The 22,380-nt window shown below is 55.7% G+C and overlaps 1 protein-coding gene across 1 annotated transcript; it reads left to right on the top strand.

The window, feature by feature from the left end:
• Positions 1–3,034: 3,034 nt before the first annotated feature.
• LOC109245803 (multidrug and toxin extrusion protein 2-like) lies at positions 3,035–22,380 on the top strand. The gene is given in 18 exon segments (XM_019413327.2): positions 3,035–3,715; positions 4,669–4,770; positions 5,036–5,104; positions 5,847–5,995; positions 6,708–6,750; positions 10,195–10,239; positions 10,473–10,570; positions 11,003–11,100; positions 12,074–12,187; positions 12,917–12,984; positions 14,245–14,353; positions 15,297–15,372; positions 15,806–15,875; positions 19,982–20,114; positions 20,187–20,281; positions 20,945–21,047; positions 22,014–22,159; positions 22,161–22,380. Coding segments are annotated over 18 exon segments (1,788 nt in total). The 5' UTR covers positions 3,035–3,520; the 3' UTR covers positions 22,236–22,380.

Here is a 22,380-nt window from a genome sequence, read left to right as displayed (position 1 = left end):
GGCTGTGAGTTGAGCCCTTCTTGTGAGCCCTCCAGGTGCCTTGCGAACAGTGGAAACCAACTTCAGGCCCCCCACTCCTTGGTTGAAAGCCTCCTTAACCTCGGGGGTGTGTTGCAATGTCTCCCCCTTCCCCTTCTTCCTTTTCCCGCCTCCTACTGTTCCCAGGACTTTGTGAGCTTAGGTCCTTCCTCCCTGTGGGGGGTCCTGGGCAGGCCTGAGCCCCCCTCCCCACTGTGTGCAGGAGACTTTAATCTGTTCCACGCTTGCGGGGTGGGGGGTGGGGGTCGGGGGGAATGGGCTGGACAGGGGAGAGGAGACAGGAAGAGCAGAGACGGGAGGGGGGAGGGGAGCGAGTGTGCCTTTGCAGAGTCACAGAGGTGACAGCTGGTCTGCCATTCTTCCCATCGGGGAGCAGAAGCCGTTAGGTCTGGGCAAGCCCTGTGATTAGCTCTGGCCAATGGGCAGAAGTGACCTGTGTAACTTCCCAGGCTGTGTCTTGACATGAGCGTACTTTCCTCCAGGCACTTCTGGAATGTTCTCTGCTCAAGCCAACCCCGTGTGGTGAGAAGCCCAAGCTGCCCAGGGAGGCCCTGTGAAGGAAGAGGCAAGTGGGCAGTATGCCAGCCTCAGCAGAGTGGGCTACCGACAGCAGGCACCCCCTTCTGGAACTGTCCAGGCTGGGCCGGGCCGGCCCTACCAACTTGTAACCAAAAGAGCCAGCTGATCCCAGCAGCCTAGTAGACTCGTCATACAAATGGTGGCTGACTTAAGACGGTAAGTGTGGGGCTCATTTCCTATGCAGGACATGCGGGTGATTTATCTGTACAGCAGCCTGTCTTTGGGGGGAGCCCCCTGCCCCATCCAGGGGGCACAGCTCACCCCTTCCCGCCCGCTCCTCTTCCCTTCCCAGCGCTGGCTGGCTCCTGCTCCTGTTTCCCAGAAATTGGCCTCTGGGACTGAAGGTGTTGGAGTTGAGTCATCTCAGGGGCTTGTCTTAAAAGCCCTGGGTCCAAAGGTGCCCTGATTCTCTTGTTTTCACGGCTGGCTGCTCAGCTTTCTTCAGCCAATCATCACCGGCCAATAATTATTCCCTGCGCATTCCCTCCCTCCCCCTCCCCACCTCCTCGCTCTTCGGGCATTATCTCAAGTCAGCTCCTCCTGTTTCCACCAGAGAACTGTGATTGACCCCGAAACTGAAATTGATGCGAGGGAGGACATTGTAGGTCACCACGCCCCTGGGAGGAAGGTCACCAGGGAAGTAACAGGCTCCGCGAGGTCACCGGGGATTCATGGTCCTGATACCGGGAACTGAACTGCTGATCGATGTGGTGTCTGCTTATCTGAGGCCGCAGGGGATGCGGGACAGGAGGGTGGCACACTGATCCCCGTGGTGCTGGACAACTTGGCGGGGGGGGGCGCCGACACCCCTGGGCTCTCACCTCCCTGGGGGACGGCGCTCCACATTGGCTGTCGCAGCTGGAGTCCCAGAAAACCAGACTGGGAGGCTGAGTCTGCAGGTGGCTGAACAGACACGCAGCAGAATTTATGGGAGGCGGTAGGGGGGGGTTAGTAGTGGGGTGTAGGGTGTTCCTTGAAAAAGTCTGGAAGCACAGTCACGTGGGAGCATTTGGAGGACTCTTCCTGGAGGAAGCAGTTCCCACCGTGCCCCTGGGCCTGAGGCAGCGACCCTGCAATGCCACCGGGGCCCTAATGCCTTGTTCCTAACCACCCCCCCACCCCGGCCTGGACACCCACCCAGGGCCTGAAAGGAGTGTGAGAAAGAATAGCTTTATCCAGAAGGAAATGTAGGAATTATTAGCTTATGCAAAAATGCTGGGGAATATTGTGGGAAATGCTTTGGGGACGCCCCACCAAGGAGCTGCCTTCTGGAGAACGAGCTGGCCCTGACCTGCTGCGGCTTAGTGCCCCACTGGTCTGCACGGATAAAGCCTGACCGGAAGCAGTCGGAAGGTGCTGGACGCAGGCCATTTGCACCAAATACCTTCCATCCTGGTGGGGGCGGGTTTGCCTTCATTAAACCAGACTTTGGATTTAGATTTGCTCGCCTGCCCCACACCCACGGGGTTCACGGAGGGCACCCCCACCCCCATCGCTGGGGACTCCCACAAAACATGGATCTGACCACAGAAGTCACTTTGCTGCTGCAGGAGTAAGGCAGTGGACTTAGGCTGGCGGGGTCACTGCTCCCGCCACATGGCTCCCTGTCTGGGGACAGCAGGTGTCAGAAGAGACTCCTGAGGCCCAGGTGCCCTGAAGGAAGGTTTTTGGCCGCCCTCTCAGAAGCGGAAGCCAAACCAGCCAAGAAGGGGCCAAAGGTGAGGAGAACCAGAAAAGGCACTCGAGGATCAACAATATAAATACCGGTGATGAGTTTATTACTAGGGCGTTGTGGTGGCTTTTACCCGTTGCCCTGCCTTTTTTGGGTCGTATCCTAATAATTACAATGGTAATAAAAAGTCTTCTCTTTCCCCTTTGTCCGTGGCAGCTAACTTTACTGTTTAGTGTGCAGGTTGTAGAAATTTGCGCTAGGAGCTCGACAGAATGAGGGAAGGAATATCCATCACGCAGCAGGTGCACAAGCCAGGGGAGCATTTGGGATTCTGCGCGAAGACCAGGTCTGTGTGTGCATGTGGGGAACGGCGAGTGCACAGGGTGTGTGCGACGTGGGTTGGAATGCACATCTTTGGTTTGTTTTCATCCTCACTCCTCTCCTTCGGCGGGGGGCGGGGGGGGGGGTCTGCTCCTCCCTCCCTCCCTCCCTCCCTCTGTGCAGCTCGCACATCCCGAAGCCTGATCCAGGACTGGGCCAAGTACGGTGGTAGTTATGAGCCTCCCATGGTCTGGTCTGCCCTGCCTGTCCTTGGTAGGTCGTAGGCCACCCCTGCGTGGAAGAGAAAGAAGGTGAACTGGTCGGGCCAGAGAGGAACCTGGAAAAAATGGAGGGTGAGAGGGGTGAGCGGTTTGCCCAAGTGGGGTCACCCTGGCTCTCGGGGATGCTGCCCAAAGGGATGGTGGGCAGAGGCAGGGCTGGGGGTCCCTCCCCAGGTATCCTAGCTCCTGGTTCCAGGCCGCTGCCCCCTCCCACCATACGACTCCCGGGGCAGAGCTCTGGACGCTGCCCACCTGGACGGAATCCAGGTTCTGCTCCCTGCCTTTCTGAGTCTCCACTGTTTCATCTGTGAAATGGGAGTCATCACGGGCACCATCATGCCGAGGGGTAGCATGCCCAGTGCCTCAGCGCAGCCCATCCGGGCCCCGTGTGCCCCCACACTGCCCCAAACCTCCTCCTCCCGGGGCTTTGCAGCTGACCGCCCTGGGACCGCCCTGGGACCGCGGACACAAGGCCCCCACAGGCACCAGCCTGGGTGACTCCCAGGTGCCCAGGACTCTATCCTGTCCCCCTCTGGTGGCAGAACCCAGGGACGCTGGGCTTGTGTGATAGGCTGCCGCAGCGGCCCCTCCTCCTGCCCCTTACTCATTAGCCAGGCTGCAAAGTAGCATGGGCTTGGCTGGGCAAGGCTGGCTGCAGGAGCGCTCAGGCATGCAGGGTGGCCGGCAGCCCAGTCTTGAACTGGACAGCGTTCGGGACACGGTCCCCCCAGACCGAGGGGGCTGTTGCCCTGCCCTCCGCAGGCTGGTCCCTGTCGGCTTTGGGGCCGAGGTGTGGACGCTCTTTGCCCTTTCCGGACCCCTGGTAAGTAGACGATGTGAGGGGCAGGCAGTAAGGCCGGCGGCAGCTGCCGTCCAGGTGTGACAGGGCTATGCCAGGAGCCGCTCACACCTGTCCCCAGGAACTGCCCACATTGACCATGTCCAGGCTGCACCAGAGGTCACCGCCCACAGCAGGTGACTACAGGACAGCCGTCCGTGGACAGGTGCATGGTGTGGCAGTGGGGCCTGACCTCGCTCAGCAGCCCCACTCAAGGAGGGACAGGTGTGTCCTCCTTAGGAAACAAATGGGAAGGCTGGGCTAAAATCCCTAGGGTGACGAATGAGACCCATTCATGCAGGAGTCCGGGGGCCTCTGCTACAGGGGGAAGAAGGGAGCCTCTGCCCATTTTATGTCCCACGGGAAAATTGCTTTAGCTACCCTTTTTTTTTTTCTGACCACAAAGACGAATCAATATGGGCACCCCATAAAAGCTGCAGATACAATGCGGGGCGCCTGTGTGGCTCAGTCAGCCAAGCGTCCGACTTCGGCTCGGGTTGTGATCGCACGGTTCGGGAGTTCAAGCCCCGCATCGGGCTCACCTTTTTGCGTGTATGTGACCTGACCAAATGATCGGTAGAGGGTTGGATGCTTGAATCAAGCTCTCTGGGCTCCAGGCTCTGTGTGTTGCTGAGTGCTTCTTGTGCATTCCTGCACTTTCAGGCAGGGAAACCAGAGCCTGGAGGTTAACCACAGAGGTTAACACAGCTGCTGACTCCAGGACGGGAGCAAGACTCGGGTCACCTGACTTCCAGCCCCGATCGCTGTGTCTGGCTCAGCCACAACGCCAGCTTCCTTGGGGCGGGGGATTGGCCCCAGGGCCCTGTGGTTTTCTGTTTTGTTTCGTTTGCAGGGTGTGAGGCCCCCACAGGACCTGGAGACGCCTCTGTGTGGGGCTGGGCTGTACAGGGCCCTTGAGCCTGGCTGCTTTTCTCTAGTTCTTGTTCCAGGTGCTGACTTTCATGATCCACATTGTGAGCTCGGTGTTTTGTGGGCACCTGGGCAAGGTGGAGCTGGCGTCAGTGACCCTCTCGGTGGCCGTGAGTATAGCTCCCTGCTCCGTTCCGCCCCCAGAAGACAGCACGAGGGCTGACAGCTGCATTCAGAGCTGGGACCTGGGGGGGGGCCTCGCTCAACGGCACATGGCACGCGCAGGCCGGGCCTGGCCAGGAGGGGGCAGTGTCTCTGACTCAGCTGCAGGTCAGAGCTGCTGGTGGGTGGCCTCCCCCAGATGGAGGGTCCCCTCCTAGGGTCCCCTCCTTGGGCCCTGACAAGCCCTGTGTTTTCTCCTGTGCGTGGCTCCAGTTTGTCAATGTCTGTGGAATTTCCATAGGAACAGGCTTGTCTTCAGCCTGTGACACCTTGATGTCCCAGGTAGGTGTGCCTTTTGGAGTCGGGCGATGGGGTGCCCATCAAACAGGCGGGGGTTGGGGGGGACACGGCTGGTCCCGGCCTGCCTGCAAGGATTGTGTGCCATCAGGGAATTAGACCCTTCATTTTGAAAGAGTCTGAGCAGGCGGGCTAGAGAGCCATGGAGGGAATGGGGCAGAAGCAGTTCCCTGACCTCACGTGTCAAATGCTGAGGGTGCACAGAGTGGACCCTCCTGCCCCCGGGGTGGGGGTGGGGGGGTGCCACAGCCCAGCGGGGCTCAGCTTTCCTCGGGGGTGGGGGGGTCTGGACTCATAGTGGGCCCGGGGACCTGGGCTTGGTCCTGGCTGCCCCTTATCAGCATGGAGACTTGACAATGCTCTCAGAGCTTCCCTGAGAATAACGCCTTCCTACTTAGGCGCTTTTGAAGAACCGGGGACAACGGGTAGACAGAGCCTGGCGTGGAGCTAGTGTTCAGCAAATAACCGCTATTATGATTCTACGAGCGGGCTGAGCCCCTGCAGAGGAAGCCCCCCCCGCCCCCCCCCCCTCCGCCCACCATGCTGCAGTCAAAGGGGGCCAAATGCCTGCTACCGATGCGTTGACAGGTGCCTGTCGTGTCCTGGGTCCGTCCCCACGGCACCAGCACTGGCTAGGAGGTTGATGCCCTGGCCGGGCTCACCCAGGGGACAGACGGAAGGCACTGAAGGTGTGAGCAGCTTGACCCAGGGATGGGCTCTTTTGCAGAGCTTCGGGAGCCCCAACAAGAAGCACGTGGGGGTCATCCTGCAAAGGAGCACCCTGGTGATGCTTCTCTGCTGCCTCCCCTGCTGGGCACTCTTCCTCAACACCCACAACGTCCTGCTTCTCTTCAGGCAGGACCCAGCCGTGTCCAGGTACTGCTTGGCTTCTGCCGGGAACCCGGGGAGGGACCCCACCCCCACCCCCAACCATGCTGCCAAAGAAGCCATGCCCTAGGCCCCCGTGCTTCTCTGGGTCACAAGCCGTCACAAGTGCAGCTCCTATGGGGAAGGTTCTTGGTTTTTGGACTCTCCCGCCCGGCATGCGATTCCAGCTGTGACCAGCAGGGGGAGGATACAGGGCCAGTTTTAATTCAGGAGGAAAGGCAGAAAAATGGATGGGATTTGCCTGTCCCAGCAGGTAGCTGGGGCTTCCCAGATGGTTTTGGAGACTTGAAGTGTGCACTACACCGTCTTCCAAAAAAGAGACAGAAGGGCTGAACCAAGTTCAGATGAATCACACCGTTTATTAGTAATCTTAGAAATGTCCCCTCGTGGGAATAGTGTTCATTTTATAGGACGGGCAAGTCATTTGCTTATTTTTTTTTAAGTTTATTTCTATTTATTATTTATTTTGAGAGAGAGAGAGAGAGAGAGGGAGGGAGGAGAGAGCACAGGAGGGGGCAGAGAGAAAGAATCCCAAGCAGGCTCCACACTGGCAGCATGGAGCCCCCACACGGGGCTCGAACTCACAAACTGTGAGATCATGACCTGAGTTGAAACCAAGAGTTGGACGTTTAACCAAGTGAGCCACCCAGATGCCCCGGGCACAGCCTGGTCAGTCCCGGAGCTTCTGTTTCCTTCGCAGGTTAACTCAAGAGTACGTGCTCATCTTCATCCCGGCACTTCCGGTAAGTGTCACTGTCCACGGAGCTGGGAGGACGGTGGACTTCCACCCCCCTAAACTCTGGCTTTTTCTTTGCCGCCCCACGTGCTGGGGAAGCCCGTGAGCCCGCAGCGACTTTCCGCTGTGCCACTGAGGCTGGCCGAAGGGACAGCAGAATTGCAGTCCCATTCCGTCCACGCAGATTGGACTTTCAAGACGTAGCATGGCATGTTTTTTGATGAGAAAACCATTCACTGGAGAAACTGTGGGAAAGAAAACATTTTAATCGCTTCTAATCCTGCCACCCAGAGAGACTCTAGGGTCAGATCCCTTCCCGGGATTATTTCTGCGCGTGGACGCGTGGGTTCAAACACACATACACGTGTACAGTTTGAAAGAGGGTCAATGTGCGTAATATTGTGTTATTACCTGCTTTCCCCCTGATATTAGTCTCTTGATACGATTAAATAGCCTCCCACAGTATCCATTTCAGAGGCTATGCACTATCCTACAGTGTCATGATTTATCAACCAATCCTAATTTGTCAGGTATTCAGGTTGTTTCCAATATTCACTATCGGAAAGAAGATTGTGCTAAGCGTTCTTATAGAAAAATCTTTGGGGGCGCCTGGGTGGCGCAGTCGGTTAAGCGTCCGACTTCAGCCAGGTCACGGTCTCGCGGTCCGTGAGTTCGAGACCCACGTTGGGCTCTGGGCTGATGGCTCGGAGCCTGGAGCCTGTTTCCGATTCTGTGTCTCCCTCTCTCTCTGCCCCTCCCCCGTTCATGCTCTGTCTCTCTCTGTCCCAAAAATAAATAAAAAAAAAAAGTTGAAAAAAAAAAATTAAAAAAAGAAAAAAAGAAAAATCTTTGTATCTGTAACGATTTCCTTCAGGTGCATCATGGGAATTGGTGTTGTTCTGTCAATGGCTTCTGATACCAATTTGTATCAGAAATTTTTACCCCCACTAGCAACACTCTTGTCAGTGTACTATTATTCAAATATTTTTCGCGGGGCGCTTGGGTGGCTCAGTTGGTTGAATGTCCGACTTCGGCTCAGGTCGTGATCTCACATTTGTGGATTCAAACCCCACTTGGGGCTCTTTGCTGATAGCTTGGAACCTGGAACCTGCTTCAGGTTCTGTGTCTCCCTCTCTCTGCCCCTCCCTCACTTGCTCTGTTTCTCTCTCTCTCAAATATAAACATTAGGGAAAAAAAATTTTTTTTTTAAATTTTTTCCCAACTAGAAACAGTTTTCACATGCGTGTTATTGCTAATGAACATTTTTTTCATGTATTTTTTTCATCATTTTGTTTTTCTTCTGAGAACTGTCCAGACCCTTTTTTAGTGGGTTAATCTTTTCCTAATTATTATAACTCTTGTTAACTAGTATCTTAACCCTTTGCCTGTTAATTTTTTTTTTTAAGTTGGTCACTTGCCTTCTAATTTTTTGATATTTTTGACCTAAAGAATTAAAAAAAAATTTTTTTTTTAAAGTTTATTTATTTGAGAGAGACAGAGCAAGCAGGGCAGGGGCAGAGACAGAATCCCGAGGAGGCGCCACACGGTCAGCTCAGAGCCCCATGTGGGGCTCGAACCCATGAACCGTGAGATCATGCCCCGGGCGGAAACCAAGAATCTGATGTTTATCCGACTGAGCCCCCCAGGCACACCCTTGACCTCAGGAATTTTTAATGTATATGTAACAGACCCATAAATCCCATTCTTTAGGAAGTCTTTGATGAACTTAAAACCACTTAACCCATTGCAAGATTATATAAACATTTTGCCCATATTTTCTTTGAGCCCTCTCGTGGCTTTTATTTTACACTTCAGATTCTAATCTACCTAACACACTTATAACTAAGACTAATTGTTGCCTGTTCTCCCCATTCTCCACTAATTCGTTAAATCCCAGCTAAGCAATGCATCTAGTCAGGTCGGTTTCTGAGATTTCTCACCTGACCCCGTGGCCTGTATGTCTGCTCTGGAATCCATTGCTACTCTATTTGATTTATTGAATCAGTGACACGTGTCACTCAGTGACACGCGTCACTAGCTGGCAGTGTTGTGTCTTTGGAACAACAGCTCCCCTTTACCCTCTATGACACCAGGGGGTGGGGTGCTTGAGGACCGATCAGGGAAGGGTGAAGGTGGGGTGCTTTAAAGCATGCCAAGGCCTGGCAGGAGGAACCCCGGCTGCACCCGCCTGCCTGAGAGGCCAGTGCCATGACCCCTCTGGGGTCTGGTCAGGTCCAGATTGCCGTTGTATTATGGAAACCACCTGCAAAGGCCAGTCTGTCTCCTCCAAGGGTTTGCTAGAGCACATACTTCAGCCCTTCAGACCAAGGTGATGGTGTCTTGCCAAACAGGGCCACCTGGGCTGGGTCAGGGGAGAAACCTCCTAGAGCGTCAAAACTGTGGCAACGCCTTTACCAACTGAAGCAAGTCCCTGCCTTAAAATGCTGCTGTAAAACTTACCAGTAAAGTAATAATAAAAATGACAAATGGGATTTACATAACGCTTACCTAACATTTGGAATGCTTAAATGGGCCATATACTGTTTTATAGGTATTTTCTAATATTAACTTTAAATATATATGGATACATAGCATACACACATTATCATCCCCGTTATAGATGAGGAAATTGAGGCACAGAGAGGTTAAGTGACTTGCCTAAGATCACACAGCTCGTAAAAAGCAGAGCCAACCCTTGAACGCAGGCAGTCTGTTCCAGCTCATGCTCTTAAGCCCCGTGCTATACTGAGGAGAAGCAGAAGGGAAAGGGAAGCAAAGGGAAGGGGTGGGGTAGCAGGGCGCAGGCCCCGGGACAGGCTTTGGCAGAGGACAGAAAGGGCAGGGGCAGCACCCCTGACATGCACACACTGACACGCAGGCCCTCTCTGTCCTCCCCGGACAGGAAAGGTCCTGCCACCCCACGGGGGCTTGAACGCCCTCAGCAGGGCCTACCGGTGGCCACACTGCCAGGTCCCCATCTCCCTGCCCAGCCCAAGGCCTCTCCCTCCAGATTCTTGGTTCCAGCAGCCAGAGCCAGGCTCAAGGGCAGTCACAACCCGCGGATTTGGACTCTGATGGGCCCTTCTGTGCACGGGCCCCTGGGTGGCCTTCCTGAGCTGATGCAAGGTCCCAGCCGGCAGCAAGGAGGCCTGTTAGGCGCTGGGCCTCTTACACAAGCCTTGTGAGAGCCAACGCTGCTTGCGTATCTCGTCTGCGGTGGAGCCCGAGCCTTGAGGGGGCCTCTCCCCATAGGCAGGGCCAGAGCGCACCTGAGATGCTAAGTGGGCTTCTGCCCACCTGTGGGGTCCCAGACCTATTTTGGTGAAATAACTGCCCCTCACTCAGGTACCAGGGAAATACCTCCTGATGTTCATCATGTGCTTGTTTGTTTTGCTTTTTTGGTAGTCGTTGTTTATGCGTGTGTCTGGTTTTTTGTTTTTATTTCACACAGGCGATTTTTCTTTACAGCCTGCTGGCAAAGTATTTGCAAAATCAGGTACGGGTCCCTGGCCAGAGGGGCGACCCCTGCCCCAACACACTGCCCCATTCCAGCGAGAAGGGGTGCCTGGGGCTTTTCCCCTTTCGGCACCCTCTGTGAACCTACTGACCAAGGCCCAGTAACGAGCCGCGTGTCCCCAGCCTCTTGCCAACCCCTGGACGTCCCCGGGCTTGTCCACACCCCCTGGCCCTGCCCCCCGCCCCAGCAAGGCCAGTGGTTGTTTATTTCAGGGAATCGTCTGGCCCCAAGTCCTCAGTGGCATTGTGGGCAACTGCATCAACGGCTTGGGCAACTACATCCTGGTTTCTGTGCTGAGCCTGGGGGTCAGGTGAGCACCGGGACCACTGGGCTGCAGGGGCCCACCAGGCACCCCACCCCTGACGGGGGCAGGTCAGTTGCCATCCCTGCCTTGCCAAAAGGGCAGAGGCTGCCCCTGCCGTCCAGAAGTGGGGTGTCATGAGGAACTGGGGGGCCCTGCTGGTCCCTCAAGTTCCGGGGGACTCCCCACCAAGGAGACAAGGAGAGGAGCCCTCCTCATCCCTGCCCTAGCCCCCCAGGAGAGGCCGAGCGTTGGGACCTGGCAGGGGGACTCAGGGACACTGTACTAAGGTTCCTGGTTGTGGCTGATCTCTGGATGGGGGTGCTGGCTGCGCCATGCCTGGGCCCCCTTCCCTTCCATGCTGGCTTCAGGGGAGAAGTCCCCTGCCCCCAGGGCCAGAGTCGGCCCCTGGCCCCAGCTCGGCTCTCTCTCCTTTCCCAGGGGCTCTGCTTATGCCAACACTATCTCCCACATCCTGCAGACCATCTTCCTCTTTCTCTACATTGTGCTGAAGAAGCTACACCTGGAGACGTGGGCAGGTGTGGGGGCCACCCTGCCTTTGGGGGGCTGAGCAGACCAGCAGCAGGCAGTACCCCGGCTCGGGCATGGGGTGTTCACTTGGCAGGTGGACAGAAGGCCCGGTGGGAGCCCCTTTGGAGGAGCCTTGTCTCGGGCTTGCCTCCACTTCCCTTCAGAGGCTCCTTCCCTATTGCTCTACCCCTCAGCACCCCTACCCCCAAAGGCCCAGGTGCCCCCCATCCAATGTGATAGGCGCAGAGCCCTGCTGGGGACAGACCTCAGGGGACTCTCTGGCCAGCTCCCTGATCGCAGGTAAAACCCTAGGTGTCAGCAGTGGGCCGAGTGCTCGACATTTCTGACCCCCAGTTACTCCACACCACCTTATAATCCCCATTTTACTTACCTGGAGGAGATGGAGTGAGGGTAAACAATTTGCTCAAAACGCCAGAGGCGGCGCCCGGTGAGGCTGGACTCAAACCCGTGCCCCTGCACTCCCGGTTCTGAGCTTTCCTGCCTCCTGAAAGCTAACTCTGTAGACTGCGGGGTCCGCTTTCGGGCATTTGCGGACCAGCCCCTCCGGACGGGGCCTCATTCACAGGGCAGGGAGTCCTGTGTGGCCACTCTGCTCTCCCTGTCCGCACGGCCCTATCTGCCCCGAGAATCCAATCCTTTGACCTTGACCTCATGCCATCCTCCCAGCAACCCCTCTGGGGCGTCTGGGCAAAGAACTCAGATTTTCAGAGGAGGGAATGGAGGCCAGAAAGAGCAGGGTAGTTGCCCAAGATCTCGTGGTGTCACGGGTGGAGCGGGCGACCTTCACCCACGCCTGAGGCTCCCATCCCGAGCCACCCGGTGGCAAAACACAGGAGGCCTGGGCGTGCGGAGCTGAGCCCGGGAGTGGGCGGAGCCAAGGGCTGGCAGGGGCTCGGGCCAGTGGGTGCGCATGCGCGATGGGCTCCCTGCTCAGCGCTCCAGCGGGGCTTCTGTTCCTAGGCTGGTCCGGCCAGTGCCTGCAGGACTGGGGCCCCTTCTTCTCTCTGGCTATTCCCAGCATGCTCATGGTGTGCATGGAGTGGTGGGCCTACGAGATCGGGAGCTTCCTCATGGGTATGTAGGGGAGCGCGGCTCGGGGAACCGTGTGGGCAGCCCGGAAGCCCCCTCTCCGGATGGGTGGTTTGGCGGCCTCGGCCAGGTCGGGGCTGTTGCTCTCTCCAGGTTGTGCGCTCCCAGAAGGTAGGCCTGGGCTTTTCATGTCAGGAACCCAGCATGGCCCTGGGCCTGGCCCTGGGCAGGTGTTGGAGTCAGTGGGGGAAGCGAGGGACGGAACCAACGTGGGTGTGAGCGTGCAGGGGCCAGGCAGGCGTGGGGGGCTCTCCCCTGACGCGCCTGTGCTCCCCGGAGCACCTCGTGCAGAGTCCACGCAGCCCAGGAATCGCAAGGCCCTGTGAGAGAATGGCCCTGAGAGAGCACCTGGTCCAACCCTTGCCCCTCATTTACAGATAGGTAAACTGAGCCCCAAGAACAAGAGACTGCCCGGAGTCCCAGTGGCAGCGCTGGGACCCAAACTTGGGTCTCCTGATCTTGGTCCAGGTCTCTTTTCTCTCCATATGCCATGTACACCAAGGACTTTCAACTTGAAAGTCAAACCATACCGGGAACGAACAGCCCGTAAGAAATTCCACCACAGCTGGGTGGGATTTTCCTGCCAGGCTGAAGGCCAAAACGGGAACATTTTCTGTTGCAAAGCTGCCCTTGGAAGTCATTTGCTCCTTGGCCTCCAAAGCAGAGGGGAGTCCTGTTCCGTGTCCGTGAGCTCACCGCGTGTCTCTTCCGCAGGCCTGCTCAGCGTGCTGGACCTCTCCGGCCAGGCCATCATGTACGAATTGGCCACCACAGTCTACATGGTGAGTATCTTATGGCGGTAACTTCCGCACGCCCTCCATGCCGGCCCGGCCCCGCTGACGGCCTGGGGTGTCACAGAAGAGGGGCAGGCTGTCCCCCTAAAGGCCATCTCTCTCTCAGATGACCTCCTTGTGCCCATTAGGTCTGGGCCCTGCCAGACACACACAGGTGGCCCCCAGCTGCTCCACCAAGAGCAATACTGAACTCCCATGATGTTAGAATTTTTAAATTAATCAGTGCCACTTAAAAACGGGAATATTTCACATCATAATCTGAAGTTTTGCATTTTCTTGAAAAACGGGACATTCCGTTTAGCAGCAGGCCCACATTCCTGCAAACCCGAGTCAGCGAGAGCTCGGTGACCACGTCCCTGGCTGGGGGGTTCACTGCTGTCCCCCACCCCCCCCCCCCCCCACAGCCCCATAGCTCCCTCCTCTTCTTACAGAGACATGAGTTGTCCCATGTGACTGCGTATGCCTCTGCCAGCTTCCTGGGGACATGCAGACTGCGACCCCTTGGGGACATGCAGTCTGAGTTTAAGGAAATGATTCACAAAAGTCTACACTTACAGCACTAAGGTATAAGGTGCTTAATTTTACAAAGGGTTTTCCCAGAATTTTGTTTTTCTAACAGGGAGCTTTTCTGGCATACTTAAGACCACATTCAACTCTTAAAAATGCACTTACTTACGAGGTTTTGGCAACACATTGATTCTGGTTGCAGGGCCAGTCTGGCTGTGATTTGTTTTTTAATTTTTTTTTTTTAATGTTTATTTATTTTTGAGAGAGACAGAGACAGAATATGAGTGGGTTAGGGGCAGAGAGAGAGGGAGACACAGAATCGGAAGCAGGCTCCAGGCTCTGTCAGCACAGAGCCCGACGCGGGGCTCGAACTCATGAGCCGTGAGGTCATGACCTGAGCCGACGTCGGACGCTCAACCAACTGAGCCACCCAGGCGCCCCTGCCTGTGATGTCTGATGGTGCCGGTGGGGGCAGGACTGACGGGCTTGCTGAGGGTGCCCCCACCCCATCTCCCAACCTCAGCTGTGAATGCCCTCTCTCCTCACGCTGCCTTCCTGGGATCCATCCTGTCTTCCTGCTTTCCTCCAGCTGGCCCCCTGATGGAGGGTTAGAGGGCTGTTCCCCCTGGCCCCCTCCGCCGCCCCCGGCACAAGCCTCTTCCTGGCTCAGGATCCAGCCCCCCAGCCCCTTCCAGGGGCAGGAGGTTGATTCTACTGATGGTCCCTTATCTCTGATCGCAGATTCCCCTGGGGCTCAGCAACGCCGTCTGTGTCCGTGTGGGGATGGCCCTGGGAGCTGCAGATACAGTGCAAGCCAAGCGGTGGGCCCAGTCAGGCATGCTTTGCACAGGTGGGTGGAATCCTCCGGGGGTGGGGGCGGGGCTTGGGAAGTTGGAGCCTGGGGCAGGGGACAAATCTGCAATACCCGGCCCAGAGGAGCCCCAGCTGAATTGACGCCAACCTCCTACCCTCCCCCCGTCCCCACCCCCACTCCCTCCTCTTCCCCCCCACCAGCAAACCTCTCTTGTCCTGCATTCCTTCCCTGCTGCTGTTCTCGGGTTCTCCCAGGGACAGGTCACCAGTTTCCACGTTCATGTGACCCTGTGAAGTCCCCTCCTCCCCAGACTTCTGCCTCCATGTCCAGGGGCCTTCTGCAAATTTGCCTTCCCAGCATCCCCAAGGATCTCAGGACCTGCCCCATCCCACCCCTCAGGACCAACCGATCTTGTGTCCCCTTCCCGGGCTCTGCTTTCTGAGGCTGACAGATTCAGATCAGCTGTGGACACCAGTGGTTCTCAGGCTTTAGACTATCAGAATCAGCTGGAAAGATTAGAATCAGATTGGCAGGCCTCCCCCCCCATGGAGTTTCTGATTCAGTAGGTCTGAGATGGGGTCTGAGAACCTCCATTTCTCTTTTTTTTATGTTTATTTATTTTTGAGAGAGAGAGACAGAGCGTGAGTGGGGGAGGGGCAGAGAGAGGGGGAGACACAGAGTCCGAAGCAGGCTCCAGGCTCCGAGCTGTCAGCACGGAGCCCGACGCGGGGCTCGAACTCACAGACGGCGAGATCATGACCGGAGCCAAAGTCGGATGCTTAACCGACTGAGCCACCCAGGCGCCCCTGAGAACCTCCATTTCTAACAAGTTACTAGGTGATGCTGTTGCTGCTGGTCCCGGAACCCCACTTTGAGAACCACAGGGGGAAAGGCATTTCCTATGCCTTCCTGCCTTGCACTGGCCTAAGCTGCTCCTCCAGGGGCTGGGGGCAAATGCTCTTCCTTTGGTCTCTTCCAGGCGGCACCTCGCTGGTTGTGGGCATCGTGCTGAGCACCCTGAAAAATAAACTGGGGCGTATTTTTACAAATGATGAGTAGGTAATCAGTTTTCTTCACTGACTTCTGGGAAATGTCAGAGTGGCTTGCAGCTGGTCCTCAGAGATTCGTCACCTGGCTGGCTCAGCACCAGGTCCAGAGGAAGCAGGACCAGCCTCGACTTTGCTCTTGCTGGGAAGAAGCTAGCATTGATGCTTCTCCCCCCGGACCACGGCCTCTGTCACTTGCTGGTCCGTAGACAGGATGCCGAGGGCAGGCAGTACAACATTGCCAGGGCTCTCCTGGAGCTTAGGGCTCCATGCAGAAACTTAGGGCTGGGAGTGTCAGGTTTGTGTGTGTGTGGGGGGGGGGGGGTAACTACTTCCGTTCCAATCATTTTTAGGAGGAGGCACAACAGGGAGGGCGTGGGTCTCAAGAACGCAGTGATGTCTTAATGCTCCAAATGAATGTTCTTTCCGGTTTCTCCCGCAGAGAAGTCATTGCCCTGGTGAACAAGGTCTTGCCAATTTACACCGTCTTTCAGCTCTTTGAGGCCATCTGTGTGAGTACTGCCCTGATGTGAAGCCTGACTCTCCTGTACGAGTCCATGCTCACGGGCCCTCCCTGAGGCCTCGTCGGGCTGCGAGGATTAACCCATTCAAACATGTAAAGGGGGATGGGGCGCCTGGGTGGCTCCGTCGGTTAAATGTCCGACTTCAGCTCAGGCCATGATCTCACAGAGGGTTCGAGCCCCGAGTCCAGCTCTGTGCTGACAGCTCAAAACCTGGAGCCTGCTTCCGATTCTGTGTCTCCCTCTCTCTCTGCCTCTCCCCTGCTCATGCTCTGTCTCTCTCTCTCTCTCTCTCTCTCAAAGATAGATAAACATTAAAAAATAAATAAAAGTTAAAAAACTTGTAAAGGGCTAACTCTGTAGTAAGTGCCCAAGGTGTCTGCTTGGATTAATTCTATTATTATTCAAAACAATGAATCCCCTTCTCTTCTGCAATTCCAACAAGCCAAAAGACGCATGCGGATTGGCAAAAAAAACAAAAACAAAACAAAAAAAACACCTGAAAAATTACACCCACATAAACTCACAAATGTGGATGATGTGAATTTTAAAGAGCATGACATAAAACAAGAAAACACTGAAGTCTCCTTTTATTATTTTTTTAATTCATTTATTATTTTGAAAGAATGTGCATGTGCACAAGCGGGGGAGGGGCAGAGAGAGCGATGGGGAGAGAATCCCAAGTGGGGTCCACATTGTCAGTACGCGGCCTGATGTGGGGCTCAAACTCACGAACCTCAGGATCATGACCTGAGCTGAAATCGGATGCTTAACCGACTGAGCCACCCAGGTGCCCCCAAATCCTCATTTTATTTTTATTTTTTTTAATTTTTGAAATTATGTGTGTTTATTTGGAGAGAGAGTACGAGTGGGGGAGGGGCAGAGAGAAAGGGAGACACAAAATCCGAAGCAGGCTTCAGGCTCCAGGCTCTGAGCTGCCAGCACAGAGCCCAATTCAGGACTTGAACCCACGAGCCGTGAGATCATGACCTGAGTGAAGTCGGACGCTTAACTGACTGAGCCACCCAGGCGCCCCTCCCCTTTAAATATTGGACAGAATTCACCAGTGAAGCCATCTGGGCCTGGGTTTCTGTCAGAAGATTTTTAAATTAATTCAATTTATTTGTCTCTTCACTTTCTATTTCTTGAGTTACTTTCAGTAATCTGTGTCTTTCGAGTAACTTATTTACTTCAACTAAATTTGTCTAATTCTCTGGCACCAACTTGCTAATAGTATTTTCTTATAATCTTTTTCTGTAGGGTCAGTAGTAATGTCCCTTCTTTCACACCTGACTTTGGTCATTCGGGTCTTCGCTTTCTTATTTTCTTGGTCTTATTTTACCACGGTCAAATCCTTGGCAAATGTTCATCCTTTTTGTGGATATTATCAAAGACTTAAAATTTTGGGTTTCGTTGATTTTCTGTGGTTTTTTTCTGTCGTCGATTTCAGTAATTTCCCCTGTCATCATTATCCCCATCCTTCTGTTTTATTTGGGTAGAGTTTGCTCTTCCTTGTTTCTTAATGTGGGGTATTAGGCTCTGGATTTGAGGCCTTTCTTCTTTTTGGATATAAGCATTTACGGCTGTGCATTTCTAAGCACCGTGGTAGTGGCACGTACTAAATTTGATATGTCGTTTTATTCTTCGTTCAAAATATTGAAAACTTTCTCCTGCTACTTATTCTTTGTGTTAACCAAATGTTGGGGGCATGCCCATTTTTCTTTCTTGTCGGCGTCTCTAATTGAATTCTCTTGTGTGGCCTTGCACAGCCCCATCCCAGAGAACGTCAAAGCGTGTGTGACCTTTCTCTGAGGCCTCTTGTCGTATTTAGGAATTTGCCTGGACTATTTATTTCTGTGAATCCCGCCTCCTCTACAGCCTGGAGCTGCGATCTCTACTCAGTTTTGTTTTCTGGGTTTTTCTCTATGCTTATTTTAGGCTTAGCTTCCTAGGGGTCACACCCTTTTGTCCGCACAGCTCGGTGTTGAGGCAGTTGTTGGTCGGAGGTTGTGTTCAAACACCTGACAGCTCGTGAGGCTTCCGTTCTCTGCCGAAGGATCTGAATGTGCATGGGGGCTGTTTTCGAGTCTGCCCGGCTCTTACTTCCTTCTGGGTTCTCGCGTGTCTCTTCCATCCACGTGCACAGGCTCCATTGTCCACGACGTGTGGGAGGCTGGGGCCTGCCCTGGTCTCCGCTGTGTGCACACACAGCCTGCAGTCAACTTGGAATATGTGCGGAACGTATCGAGCTCCCTCTCCCCGCCACCCGGTTGTTTCGCCTCCCTGTTAAATCCCTGCCTAGCGCACCGGTCCGCTGCCTCTCCCAAACAGACCCAAACCTTCTCAACCGCACGGACTGGTGGGGCCACTGGCCCTTCCTGGGTGCTTGCCTCTGACGTTGTCACCGTGACTCAAAATGCTTTAAAGGGCTTCTCAACCTTGGCACTGTGACATTTCGGGATGGAGAATCCTTGGTTGTAAGGGGGCCGCCCTGTGCCCTGTAAGGTGTTTAACAGCATTCAGGGCTTCAACCCTATGCAGGTAGCACTCCTCGGGTTGTGACAACCCAAACCATCCCCCGACACTTGCCAAGTGTCCCCTGGAGGGCGAAAGTCGCCCCCGGGGTTGAGATATACTTGTTTAGAGCTCATCAATCATAATTTGGGAGAAGTCTTCTTCTAACCAAAAGATATCTTCTATGTCAAAATATATAACAATGGGAAACGAACATGCCACATTCAGAGTTCAAGAGGCACACACCTCCCATCCCGAATGCATTACCTCTTTGCTCAAAAGTGTGAAAGCAAACCACAAAATACTCCACATCCTTCGTCTTTTTTTTTTTTTTTAAGCTTATTTATTTTGAGAGAGAGAGAGAGAGAGAGAGCGGGGAAGGGGCAGGGAGAAGGGGAGAGAGAGAGAGAATCCCAAGCAGGCTCTGTGCTGCCAGCACGGATCCCAGTGTGGGACTTGAACCCACTAACCGCGAGATCATGACCTGAGCCGAAACCAAGAGCCGGATGCTCAGCCGACTTGAGGCCCCCCAGGCGCCCCGCTCCACATCCTTTATCTTAACAAAATGAAAATAACCGAATAGCTATTCGTCAGTAGCACTGCCCAAGCACGAGCTGTGCCTGTCGCTCTTTAGTTCATCAGCGCTGAGATCAGGCTGGGAGGATGACCCTAGGAAAATAAAGCAGGGTTAGTGCTTTCTCCAAAGTCGTTCTTGCCCGTGAGCATTACGGGGACAGGAGCAAGCAAGGACTGCGTGTCTCATCTGGAGCAGATGACACCTTTGTTTGCCACGTGCGGTATCCAGAATGATGGCCCCCCCAAAGATCTCCACATCCTGATCCCCAGACCTGTGAATGTCGGGTGGCAAAAGGGGACTTTGTAGATGTGACTAAGTGAAAGGTCTTGAGATGGGGAGATTGTCGTGGATTATCCAGATGACCCAAAGTAATCGCAAGGGTTCTCACAGGCGAGAGAGGGGAGGGAGACAGAAGGAGATGGAAACACCACGACAGCCGCAGAGGGTGGACCGATGCCACCACTGTCTGGGGGCCGGGAATGCAGGGCGGCCTATAGAGGCCAGAAAAGGCAAAGACACACAAATTCTCCGCAGGGGCCTCCAAGAAGGAACCCGCCCTGACTAGAGGGCGGTGAGACCCATTTCAGACTCGTAACCTCCAGGACCAGAAACCAGTGCACGTGTCTTGTTCCAAGCCACTAATCTACAGTAATTTGCCACAGCAGCACTGCCAAGGCAACACAACTCTGTGTGACGTCAGTCCAGCCTCCGGGGCCAGCTGGTGGTCGGTTTCCAATTTTACCTTGAGTTTCTAGAGAGGCAGTCCTAGTGTGGAGGGGAAGACGGGGCCTCTGGAGTTGTGTTCAAGACACAACCACTCTTGTGCAGCCGTGGGCAAGTGACTTGCCCCGACTCGGTCTCCCCACGGATGGGGACAAGAGCACCATCGTTGGGCTTAGAGTGAAATCAGGCCGTGCGACATGAGTGGCTTAGAAGGGAGCCCGCTGCAGGATCCCTGCCGTCAGGCTCACGCCCACCTCTCGCCCCTTTCTGCCTCCCCTCCCAGTGCGTCTATAGCGGAGTTCTGAGAGGAAGTGGCAAGCAGGCCTTTGGAGCCGTCGTGAACACGGTCATGTATTATGTCATCGGCCTCCCGCTGGGCATTGTTCTGACCTTTGTGGTCAGAATGGGAATCATGGGTATGTGCTGCGAGGGAAAGTGGGGGGAGGCCTGGGAGGACGCTGTCCCCATTTGTCACTTGTCTCCCCCAGGCCTCTGGCTGGGCATGCTGGCCTGCGGCCTCCTGGGAGCTGCTGCGTTTGCTGTCTACACCACCCGGATGGACTGGAAGCTAGCTGCAGAGGAGGTGAGCGTGCAGAGATGCTCAGAGCACATCAGGCCTCAGCAGCAGTGACCTGTGGGATGAGCTGGGAGGGCGGGGGGTCACGGAAGGGCACCCTCAGCCTCAACATCTCCGGGCACCGTAACTGGACCCCAGACAGTGCCAGGATACGGTCTAATTTCAAGGAGAGGCACACACACCAAAAAGCTTCCACAGCCAGCCCAAGCTGCTTGAAACCAAAGCAAAGAGCTCAAACTAGTCTGAACCCGGATGAGCCCCCAAGAGTGTGTGCCCGACTTTGGAAGGGGGAACACCATCACTCTGTCCAACATCCTCTTGGCCAAACATTTTTTTTTTCTTTTTAATGTTTATTTTTGAGAGATAGAGCATGAGCAGGGGAGGGGCAGAGAGAGGGAGACACGGAATCCAAAACAGGCTCCAGGCTCTGAGCTGTCAACACAGAGCCCGATGCAGGGCTCGAACCCACAAACCGTGAGATCCTGACCTGAGCCGAAATCAGACGCTTAATTGACTGAGCCACCCAGGCGCCCCTTGGCCGAACTTTTTAAACAGGGGAGGCCCACGCCTGCTTCTCAGACACAGTAACGGTGACAGCTCGGTCTGAAGGCAGAGACGGAGGCGGGGGGGGGGGGTCCACTCTCAAAGACCCCGAATCTGCTCTTTTAGGCCCAGAAACATGCCGGACTGCTGCCGCAGAGCACTGACAGCACGGTGGCCACGGTGGCCACGGTCCCCCGACCCGGGCCTGCAGAAGCCGTCACCTCTTCAGGTAACGTCGCAGTGCTTCAGCCAGGTGGGCCCCACTGCCAGTGGCAGCCTCTTCCTCGTGTGCCCCGGGCAAGTACAAGTCCAAGCCGCCGGTCCTCCTCTTGGCACAAACATGGTGTTCTAAGCGCCAGGAAGACGACACCACTCCCTGTGACTCAGAGGCCCCACGTGAAGCACGTCACGTCCTTAGCCTCGTGAGGCAGCCAGCTGTAGCCCCATCCTCGGGTGAGGGAGCCAGGCTGAGAGCTTAGGTCTCTCCCCCGACGATGGTCCCGCAACTGGAAAAGGTGAGACGATCCCAGTGTGGGCCCGTCAGACTCAAGGGCACGTGCTCACCACGGAAGCCCAGCCCGGGCCAGAAGGCCACATCCCGGCCTACGGCAGCTGGGTCTCGGCGGGTCCGCCTGGCTGGACCGGCTGGTGGGGGGGCACTTCCCCTGCCTGCCTCTCTGTACCCCATCAGACAGGCGGGCACCTCTGGTGTATATCCAGCGTCTCTGTGATGCAGCGATGGCCTCGGCCCGAGGCGCAGGGGCCCTCCCGTCCCGGGCTGGTGAGGGGCGCCAGGTCTGGGTATCCGCAGCCCAGAGCCCTCACTTATCCGGTGACCTCATCTCCCCCGGGGCCCTGCCGTCGTCAACACAGCAGCGAGCTAGCTGACAAACACTCCGGGAGCCTAGAGCGTCATGAGAGACGAAGGTGAGGTCCGACCGTCTGAGCGTTTAAGACGTGCTCCGAAGGCACGTGTGGGAGTGACACCCCATCGCGTGTCATCACAAGGCTCAGACGGGAACGCGCCTCACGTGATCTTACGAGCAGCTTTCTCTCTGCGTCACGCTCACGTGTTGAGGTGTTTTCCCACATCATTGCACCCAGCGTGACAATGGCAGCCAGGCTTCCTGGTTCCAAGGCCACAGCTGTCTCCCAGGCCCCCGGCGCCACTGACTGCTCCCGTTTGCCTCCGCAGTGGCCACGGGTGCCTCTCCTGGCATCACCCTGACAACGTATTCAAGGCCCGAGAGCCACCTGGACCTCTTCAGGGCTCCGGAGGCAGCCCAGGCCCTTCCAGCTCCGGCCAGCAGACTGTCAGCCAGACAGCTGGCCATCCGCCGCGGGGGCCGCCCTGGGGATGGCGTCAGGCACGCTGACGGCCGGGCTGGTCGTCCGGGTCCTGACCGCCAGACACTAGCCGAGCGGCTCGGAGACGGAAAGGAGGCCAAGGGTGGCCGCACCCACAGGCCTCCACACCGGTCCCCCTACAACAGCACCCTGGGGATCCAGTGCGGGTGGATGGACACTTTGGACCGCATCTCAAAAACAAAACCTTCGGCCGG

Source organism: Panthera pardus, unplaced genomic scaffold (genome assembly GCF_024362965.1).
Source record: "Panthera pardus isolate Hobbes unplaced genomic scaffold, ASM2436296v1 HiC_scaffold_3, whole genome shotgun sequence".
Taxonomy (NCBI): domain Eukaryota; kingdom Metazoa; phylum Chordata; class Mammalia; order Carnivora; family Felidae; genus Panthera; species Panthera pardus.
This window is presented reverse-complemented; position numbering and strand designations above follow the sequence as displayed.